Source organism: Acromyrmex echinatior, chromosome 13 (assembly GCF_024713525.1).
Source record: "Acromyrmex echinatior isolate Ae372 chromosome 13, ASM2471352v2, whole genome shotgun sequence".
In the NCBI taxonomy this organism is placed as follows: domain Eukaryota; kingdom Metazoa; phylum Arthropoda; class Insecta; order Hymenoptera; family Formicidae; genus Acromyrmex; species Acromyrmex echinatior.
This window is the reverse complement of record NC_141864.1, coordinates 10,787,223-10,797,397: the sequence shown is the minus strand read 5'-3', so window position 1 is coordinate 10,797,397 and position 10,175 is coordinate 10,787,223. Positions and strand designations below refer to the sequence as shown.

General features: G+C 31.8%; 2 protein-coding genes across 4 annotated transcripts in view; one reads left to right on the top strand and one right to left on the bottom strand.

Annotated features, from left to right (window-relative positions):
* Window positions 1–428: 428 nt before the first annotated feature.
* On the bottom strand, window positions 429–8,160 carry Sce (E3 ubiquitin-protein ligase Sce). 3 transcript variants are annotated; one of them, XM_011061624.2, is made up of 6 exons: window positions 6,031–6,606; window positions 4,679–5,565; window positions 2,728–2,970; window positions 1,833–2,208; window positions 1,396–1,698; window positions 429–1,152 (listed from the first exon to the last, which is right to left on the bottom strand). In XM_011061624.2, exons 2-6 carry the CDS (start codon window positions 5,543–5,545, stop codon window positions 935–937), a joined length of 2,007 nt encoding a protein of 668 aa, XP_011059926.1. In that variant the 5' UTR covers window positions 5,546–5,565; window positions 6,031–6,606; the 3' UTR covers window positions 429–934. The 3 variants fall into 3 exon arrangements, with proteins under 3 accessions (XP_011059926.1, XP_087268872.1, XP_087268873.1); XM_087412746.1 differs by having other exon boundaries at window positions 2,728–2,952; XM_087412747.1 differs by lacking the exons at window positions 4,679–5,565; window positions 6,031–6,606 and adding an exon at window positions 7,820–8,160.
* mwh (multiple wing hairs) overlaps window positions 6,855–10,175 on the top strand; it is a 50,703-nt gene continuing 47,382 nt past the window's right edge. Inside the window, exons 1-2 of the mRNA XM_087412741.1 lie at window positions 6,855–7,682; window positions 8,200–8,439. The gene's annotated coding sequence lies outside the window, so the exon portion shown is untranslated. The remainder of the gene's footprint in view (window positions 7,683–8,199; window positions 8,440–10,175) is intronic.

Sequence of the window (10,175 nt, the reverse complement as noted above, 5' to 3'; positions counted from 1 at the left end):
TATTTTCAGATTTAGGTATTTTTATCTAAAACTTTGATAAAAAATTACGTGGTAAGTATATATTTCAATCACAAACTATAATCAAATATCAAACGGCTGGATTAAATAAATGCATTTTAGTAAACGTAATGTATTTTTAAAATATAACAATAAAACAAATTTTTAATATTTATTTGACATTTAATTCTGTCGTCGTTAATTTTCTTCTTAATTTCTAATATATTCAATTTCTTTTAGAGAAACTTCTAAATCTTCTGATTACGCTCTTATGTCACTGATTGTAATTTAAATACAAATACAAATTATGCATATATGTGTGCATGTGCAATATACAGAGTTAAAAAAAAGTTATTAAAAAAAAACAAGTTTAAAGAATCTAGAAATACATACAGGAAAAAACTAAAACTAGAGAAAAATATGCGTATGTATTCGTATTTACATAGATTTATTTTTTTCCTGCAAACTATACAGCATGGTCCACGTGATTAAAAATCATTTAAATAAATAAATTGACGATTCTTAAAATCATTAAATGATGGAACATGTATGAATATATGTGAATGTAACATATACATCTTTTATAAAACTTTTTTGTAGATATTATTTTGTATAGTGTGAAATGGTAATTGCAATTCGGGATGTACAATGGCGTTAAAATCACACAGTTTAATAAAGTTTTAGTTGCCTTTTTAATTTTTACATGAAACCATTACTGGCAACCGGCTTTAAAGATGTAAAAATTGCACCATTGTCGATGATTTTATAAATATTACCTTAATATTAAATCAAATTGAATACAGTACAATACAACAATATGTATTGTTCATATTTGATATATTCTACTGTATTCCATATAATATGAATGACAATTCATTCCTTTCTCCAAAACATGACGTAATTAATTCCCATCTGATAAATATTTTTGAGGCCTTCCCTAGGTCTTCTTCCATGAGTAATACATTTCCAAAGGTCGATTGACACGCCAGAATTTATCGTTCACTTGTCGTAACGTTTGTGAGCCACTTAATACCACAAGCTGCCCAGGTGAAGGTGCAATATAGATACAAAAATTTAATAGCCTATCTGATTCTGATAATTCAGTATCCAAATCCAATGTTAAACGCATTGCTAGATATTTACTTAAATGGTCCACTGTAAAAACAAACAATTTGTTATTCCTGAAAGGTTGTTTTTCCATTTTATAATTTAATGTATATATTGGGTCATCTAAAAAGTATCCGCGGTTTTTTGTCACTAGACGTGTTGATCATCAACACTATCTAATGACAAAAAACCGCGGATATTTTTTAGATGACCCAATATATTTATAATAATTAGCTTCTTCAAGTAAACAATTTTTTTCTTTTTTAATTGCATGTTTGCGAGATATCTTACCTGTGGCATTTGCTGTTGTTTTTATATAGCGAATACTGTTTTCTTTCAATGCTTTTATTAAAGAATTATCACCTGCCATTTCTGTAGGATGTGGTTTAAAGACAAGTTCAATTTCGTTAAGCATCAATGGTTCGCTAGGACCTTCACCTTCTGTGTCAACCATAGAATCACCACCGCCAGTCTCGGCTTCTGCACTAGAAGAATCATTCTCAGAATTTTGTAGACTTTTCTGCCGTTTTGATGGTTTTGAGATTTGATTTGCAGGATTTGGCGATGGTGTGGTAGAGTTTCTAGATGTTGTTCCTAAATAAATGTACATAAAAATAACTGATGTAATAAAAAATTACAAGTTTATACAAGCTGATGTAAACTCAGTAGAAATTGCAGTTATATATAAATTGAAAAACAATATTGGTTATTCGTAAAATTAATCATACCTCCACTATTTAAAGGTCCTGTCGCACTTTGAGAGGAATCACTTTGATTTGCTACATTTGTAGATGGATTTGGTGTTGTAGGTGCACTAATATTTGGTGTATTGTTATAAGATGTTGCATTGCTTGCATTTTCAGATTCGTTAGCATTCTTTCTGGAACGCTGTGGACGATTCTGACTTTGTAACTTAATACCTTCTGTAATAGAGTTAACAAGTGCAGCTTGTGAATGTGACTTATTCAGTTTAGCCAAAACTCGTTCCTGATGAGCCTCATATTCATCTCTGCTAGGATAGATTTTTGAGATTAGCAAATCAAAGTTTGGATCCGGTCTGAGAGATCTCTTAGAAACCAATTTTTTCCTGCATGTAGGACATTCCTATAACAATGCAAAATTATAAAACAATTCATTATATTCATAACACAAACAAATTCCTTGTATTTCAATATAGAATACTACTACTTGTAAAAAAACAGTATTTATTTTTATTGAAGATATATAAAATTCTTGCAGTAAGTATATATAATTTTGTTGCATGGCTTCAGACTAATTAATATTTCATTTATCATACGACAAAGTTTTCAAATATGTTGATTGTGTATGTGATTATAGGGTAATCACTGCATACACATGTTCTTGGGTTTTTAAAAATCTCTATTTAGTAGCCAATCAATGCGAATAGAAAGTTCATGCTACGATAAATAAAATATAGTTGCATCGAAAGTATTACTTTCCAAATAAACAAAAATTGAATGACAGATCGCATATACATTTTATATCGTACATACATACACAAATTGACAGATAAATAACATTACATCTTGTAGAAAAAATATGGGCTAGTATTATCCGCAAACATTGCAGATATAAGTTTGTTGTATTATGTCAAGCACATACTTTGTTACCGCTCCGTAAAGCCGTGATAATACAGTCGGAACAAAAACGGTGGAGGCACTCCTTGGTGGTCATCGTCTTCTTCAGCATATCCAAGCAAATGGGGCACATGAGCTCGCTGTGCAAACTCCGCGGACTGACCGCAATCTCTGTGTTGTCGGTGATCGCGTCTTGTGGAGTGCGATGTAATTCGTAAAGCGATAATTCCCATGTTTTGTTGAGGCCGACCTGTTCCGCAGATGCCATCTTGAATAGTTAGATTACATACACATTGACGTACAACGTCTACATTACAGGGTATGGACAATTGGACATGCTCTTGGAAAAAATAAAATCCTATTTCTGCGCCATCTGGGCGAATAGATACAATTTTGAGAACTAAATTGCATTCTATAGGATTCTCCTACTCGGTCGATAAAATGGTCAAATGAGCCATTCATAGACCAAAATGATGAACACCATTTCAAATTTTTTAAAATTTTAATGTCAAAGCATCAATAAAGTATTTTGGCAATAAAATTTAAAAACAAATTCGAAATGGAGTTCATTATTTTGACCTATGAATAACTGAAATGTGGAATGTTTTTTGTTCAATAATTTTACACTTTTAAGTAAATAAATAAAAGTTACAAATGTGATATTTGAATCATTTATATTACACATAAATTATTTATTAAACAGTAAAAAATAATTTCTAATATTTATTTTATATAACCTAATACAGTCTTGAAAAATATTAGGCACTTTATTAAGCTTTATGTATGGTTTTAATTGAAAAATTGATTTACGGTATTTTTTTATAAATTATTTGTTTTCTAAATAAATGCCTAATATCTTTGGCCAAGGCTGTACTTATGCTCTAAAACATGAATACAAAAGAATGTCTGCATTCCCCCCCCCTCCTCTCTCTCTCCAATATTTACTGAAATCAGTAAAACTAATACTGAAATTCTATACCATTACATCCACTGTAAATTTTAATTTGTAATTTATTCATTCAGAAACAAAATAGAAATATAACTAGTTATATTATTACTGAATTATATTACTACACTATTATTACTTGTTCTGTAAAGGCAATGCCAAAAAATTAGAGAGAAAGAGGAAGAGAGAGAGGAAGAAAGAGAGAGGGAGACTTAAAATTACTAAGATTATAAAATGCTTATATATGGTAGTCAGCGATCCAATATTTAAAAATACAAGATTTTTTCCGGTTTTTCAGAATTCAAAATTCGCTCGTCACCCTGTTATATTTCCCACATAGCAAAAAACTGGTTCGTTTTCGTTTTAGGACGCATTCGTAGGATTTTTTTATAGTCTCGGGAACACTCCAAGATGTTCTTTATATATATATATACCAATTTAAAATGTATCTATTTCAAGTTCATAAAAAATTAGAAATGTAAAAAAATTTAATGATCATAATTATGGTTATAATTAATGAAATAATCATAACACTACTATAATAATAATTAATCAAAAAGAAGTATTTTTATAGTATTTTTTAATATTTATAATGTATAATATTCATAATTGTTTCAAATTATTTTAATTTTTAAAAGATTAAGAAGACTCAATACCTAAATTTTGTAAATATATCAAAACATGTTTATCTTTAGATGTATTTTTTAATGCCGATTTTATCTTTGTACAAAATGTAGAAGAATGTACCTTTCGTTTTTTAGTCACATTCTTCATTTGCATATGTAAGAAAATTTTTTGTGCATTTCTCAATGCTGAATAATTTTTCCGAACAGAAACTAGTAATTTTTTTTAGCGTCCTTTAATCGTTGTTTATAATTAATATTCTTGCGTAAAATATTTTTTGTTTTTTAAATAATCTGCTTTTAATATATATTTTTCTTGTTACTGGAGTCAAGTTAGCCTTTCAAGTAACAAGTATATTTCTATGAACATGGTTTGTAGAATGAAAACTTCTGTTTGGAGTCCTTACAATCTCTGGTTGTGTTTCTTGTTGTGTCCCTTCTTCAATATTTACATTGTTACATGGCTGTGTTTCTTGTTGTGTCCCTTCTTCAATATCTACATTGTTTTCCAAAATAACTTTTTCTTCTTCAACTGTCTTTACAATCTCTGGCTGCGTTTCTTGTTGTGTTCCTTCTTCAATATTTACATTTTTCAAAATAGCTTTTTCTTCTTCAACTGTCCTTACAATCTCTGGCTGTGTTTCTTGTTGTGTCTCTTCTTCAATATCTACATTGTTTTCCAAAATAGCTTTTTCTTCTTCAACTGTCCTTACAATCTCTGGCTGTGTTTCTTGTTGTGTCCCTTCTTCAATATTTACATTATTACATGGCTGTGTTTCTTGTCCTATCTGTTCTTCAATATCTACATTGTTTCCCAAAATATCTTTTTCTTCTACAACTGTCTTTACATAAGATTTATAAGCATCAAGAAAAGATTGGGATGCAACTGTTTCAGTCACTTCATCATATTGTGGGTCGTCCATTTCTTCTTCTTCTTCTTCTTCTTCTTCTTCTTCTTCTTCTTCTTCTAGAATTACACTTGCATCAGACTCAGAATCATCTGTTTCATGTCTAATTGGCAAATTCTGATTTGGAATAGCATCAATTTTCAAACGTCTACGTTGTAAATTAATAACATATGAATTTTCGTCAAAATGTAAATGGCAAATTCTACATTTTTTAATTTTTTCGTCAGGTACATGTGACATAGATATTGCTTTTATCCATTTTTTCCTTAATACTGTATCTTTTGGAAAATAATGACCAGGAGCTCTAGCTCGAGATTTACAATGTGGGATGACACATTTCCAAGTTCCACTTGTTATTTTGACCATTTTATTTTAAAATTTCAATGCTGAAAAAAAATTTTGTTATACAAATGTTTAACATTCAAAAAATGCATTCTGTTTCATACATAATGCATTATATTCAAGTGACCCAACACAGTCACTAATACTGTTAGTATTAACGAATACTGATAATATTACTGACCGTGTGTGGTTAATATTGATGGATTGGCATAGAATCTAACGGTGATTTATCAGGATCCATGTCATAGTGTAATAGCTAATTTAAAACTAAAGTGAAATATATTGTTAATAATACTGATCGTGTAAGATAGTAAAAATACTAAAAATATTTATGCTGTACATCGATGAATATCAGTATTACTGATCAGTGATCAGTATTATTAACCATATAGGGTCATCTTTATGTATATTTTATCCTTGTTGTTCACCAAATATTAAAGAAAGCTAAAACGATACATTATGCGCATTATGCGTGAAACGAATAATACAATCAATACGTACATACATACATATATTTAAATCAGAGCTGACCAAGATATTTTTTAGTTTGAAATTGAAATATATCGGTATCCAATGCCCATTGTTGTTCCTATTCTTCACTTTAATGTTGTTTTTTTGTCGTAGCGCGCGATGCTCGGTCTCATGGACGACCCTAATCCGAAATCGTTAAAAGTTTTTGACCTGTGTCTTTCACTATACTTTAAAAAAAAGAGTATTCTGTTATTAATATTATAAAATTCTATGGTAAAATTATTCAATTTAGCTATCCCACCTCAAAAATCAATAAAATTAGGATTATTCGACGCGTTTTTGTATGAAACGAAAGAATCTGACAAAGAAAAGCATCGCTCTGGCCTGTGACAGCCGAAATATTAAGCGTTAAAATTGAGCTATTGAGGTTAGGAAATCTGTCACTGCCGCGAAATATTTGCGATCATCTTTTTCGTGTTCTGTGACCTCACACGAGATATTGAGCGTTTAGAGTTGACTAAAGGGCTTCACACATAAAATTGCATAATATAAAGCCGCTAAACCAATGAACATTTTATGTAAATCAATATGGCGACATTATGCTAGATGCTCATTGGTCCAGCAGTCTTATATTATGCTTATGCTCTGTTATGTATTTCATGTGTGAAGCCCTTTAAGGTAATGCTATGTTAGAGACTCCGCGATAAAAGGAACAGGGAACAGAGAATAAAAATTTCAACCTATCAGAAATCATGTATTGTGGAATACACAGTTTCTGATAGGTTGAAATTCTTATTCTCTGTTCTCTGTTCCTTTTATTGTGCAGAGCCCCTAATACTTTCGTCAACTTTAACGCTTAATATCTCGCTTCGCAGAGCAGTCTTGGATATTTTTCTGTCAGATTCTTTCATTTTATGCAAAAACGCGCCGAATGAGCCGAATTTCATCGAAATCGGAGATAGTTTTGAAGAGCTCGGAGGTAATTCTGAAAAATTACTCTCATTTTGTCTCTGTGACAGATTTCCTAATCTCAATAGTTATTAACTTTTACGCTTAATATCTCGGCTCACAGGTAGAGCGACGCTTTTCTTTGTCAGATTCTTTCATTTCATGCAAAAACGCGTCGAATAAGCCTAATTTTATTGATTTTTTAGGCGGGATAGCTAAACTGAATAATTACCGACTAATTTTATTGATTTTTGGGGTGGAGTAGCTAAACTGAATAATTACCAAGTTTTTGACCTGTGTCTTTATTATGTTCAAAAGTTAATATTATTCATAATAACATTGTTCGTTTTATCTCTCGGGAGCTGCTCGGAATCGCTTCGAATGAATCCAGCGTACTTGAAATATAGGATTCACAATATGTACGACATCCGTCATATGACGTCAGACATTCATCGTATCAATGAAGGTCAGATGTCGTATGACGGATGTCGTATGAATCCTGTATTTCAAGTACGCTGGATTTATTCGGAGCGACTCCGAGCAGTTCAAAGACAAGACGAGAGACAAAACGAACAATAGTAATATATTTAACTATAAAAGTATGTATAACAAAATACTTTTAAACATAGTGAAAGACACAGGTCAAAAACTTTTAACGATTTCAAACTAGGGTCGTCCTTTGAGCCCGAAAGTCGCACGCTACGACAAAACAGCAATGAAGGAGTAAGGAACGGTGACAGATGTAAATATCAATACATTTCTCAATTTCAAGCCAAAAAACACCGACCTCGGACAACTCTGACTACCATATACTTTAAACAATAAAATAATACTTCTCTTCCTTTTTAATATTCGTTACCGGAATAAACGTGGACACACCTGACTAAAATAAATGACGCAGTACTCGGACCGATTGGCCCGACCAAGCAATCCGTCTGATGTATGTATCCGTGGACAGCAAACGACAGACTCGCGAATATATAGTGGATTAACAGTGTTTTGTTTGAGCGTTATTATTTGTAAGACTCAAAGAATCACCACTTTATTTACGCAACCACCAGAAACCACATTTGATCACGTTCCAATCACGTTCTGATATTTTTGACGCTTCACGCTGCTTCTGGAATCAGCAAGATTTTAGGATAGTCCAGAATAGTCCAAAATGCTTGAGAACTGAACAGTAATCATGTTGACAATACCGATCGAGCAGGAATGCTGAAGGTTATATAGTTCCTGAAACTCTGTCTATTTTTACCCAGATGGCGCAGAAATAGGACTTGACTTAAAGCCGTAGCACAAGGTTTATGTTCTAAGGCCCAGCGCACAATAAAGAAAATATTGGGTCATCTAAAAAGTATCCGCGGTACTTTGTCACTAGATATATGACCATCAACACATCTAGTGACAAAAAACCGCGGATACTTTTTAGATGACTCAATATTAGGAACAGGAATAGATATTGAGATTTCAACCTCAAACCGTGTATTCCGACGTAACTGGTATGCTCTAAAATGTTTCTACCATAGCATTTACTCATTCTCTAAGGGACTGTGCACAAAAAAAAGAACAGAGAATAGAGAATAAGAATTTTAACCTACCAGAAATATCATGTATTGTGGAGTTTCTTAAGTTGAAATTCTTAAGCGGGGAGCACAGACTCTTATATAACGCATAAAACATGAGACATAAGAAAATCAACCAATCAGAATCCTTTATTTTACGGAAAGGAAGGGAATAAAGCTTTGATTGGTTAATTTTCTTGTCTCATGTGTTATGCATTATGCAAGAAGTCTAGGAAAAAGAAAACTAGGGAAATACTATAGTATGCGTTACATACTTTAGTATTTCCCTAATTTTTCGTATGTGATACTTTTCAAAAATAGGGCTTCTGTTCCTTTTATTGTGCGGAGCTTCTAACTACCCAGGAGGTCGATTCTGTATCTTCAAACAAGGTGAAAATTACAAAAGCGAGCAAATTTACTAGGTGTTGACTAATGAAATAATCAGTATTCTAATAAATTCGCTCACTTTTATAATTTTCATCTCATTTCAAGATACAGAATCGATCCCCAGATAGCACGAAGGCGAATTGAAGTTCATAATTTCACAACTCACTCAGTTAACTTTTAACCGAGGTTTAACTTATTCATTATCTCTTTCCAATTCTAAAATTAAAAGAGATGTTGATTTCACGTTCAGCGCTCCATTCCTCTTTTAGTATATTATTATGTTCTAAGATATCAAAGTACTTACAACATGGATTGCTAGCAGCAACTTTAGGCTCTAAAAACTATTTCACCATGAGCAGGAATAAGGAATTAGGAATAAAGATAAATGATTTTAACCTTAAATTGTTTGGAAGCGATTTTATATTATTTTGTTTTATCCAAATTCTCTCTCTTTATTTACAAATACCATGCAAGAAATTTCAACGTGTCATTTCTCAATTTATGACGTCACAATTCAATGTGGCCGCACGTGAGCGTCCAAACCGAACGCAGTTTCCATACCGCTAAAATGAACGTTCGTATGCTGATGTGTGGGATTTTAATCAGTTTTGATGATACCACGAAAAAAGCTGGAATTACCACTCTCAGAATTCTCTCTGATTATATAATTATTTTATTTTTTTTTTACCAAAAATCTTTTATAATGTCATTTTCCGCATACATGCGACTAGAAAGTATACAAACAATTTCACTAGTATATGAGTTAAGTTTAGAACTTAAAAAAAGTGATTGTTGGCGGTATAAGTAGCGGTTATGCGTGGGGCAAAATACATAAGCACGGTATAAATAATGTAACGGTATATAATTCCATGTAAGATGGGCGTAGGCTTGGCTATTACTATAGATGCATCTGCTCTTCGAGAGCGACTGGATAGATCTATTCGCTAGCAGATCTAACACAGCAAACTAGATCGACAAGACCCTCGCGCGCCTTTTTCTATTGACCTTAACTGTAAGAGAGTGTAATTGCAGCTGTCCATGCAAGGAGGGTTTCATCGCTTATTTCTGATGTCCCATTTCCATTTTTCGTATATACTTATTTTTCATTGTAAAAGCAATTTTCATCATGCAAATTTTAATATCAACTTTTTTCTTTATGACAAAAATGAGTTATTTACATACTCCGAATAATTACGTTAAATATTATCGAAAATATTTTTGTTAGTCTGTCGTATTTTCTGTGATAATATAATTATAATCTGTGTTAATCGTATGCATGAAATACA

What these genes read in the sequence shown, in the direction of transcription:
- Sce (XM_011061624.2), bottom strand. Translation starts at nt 5,545, where the DNA reads ATGGTCAAAATAACAAGTGGAACTTGGAAATGTGTCATCCCACATTGT. An exon ending in AGGACCTTTAAATAGTGGAG is followed by an intron (nt 1,699 to 1,832) that starts GTATGATTAATT and finishes ACATTTATTTAG; the next exon opens with GAACAACATCTAGAAACTCT. An exon ending in AACAACAGCAAATGCCACAG is followed by an intron (nt 1,153 to 1,395) that starts GTAAGATATCTC and finishes TTGTTTTTACAG; the next exon opens with TGGACCATTTAAGTAAATAT.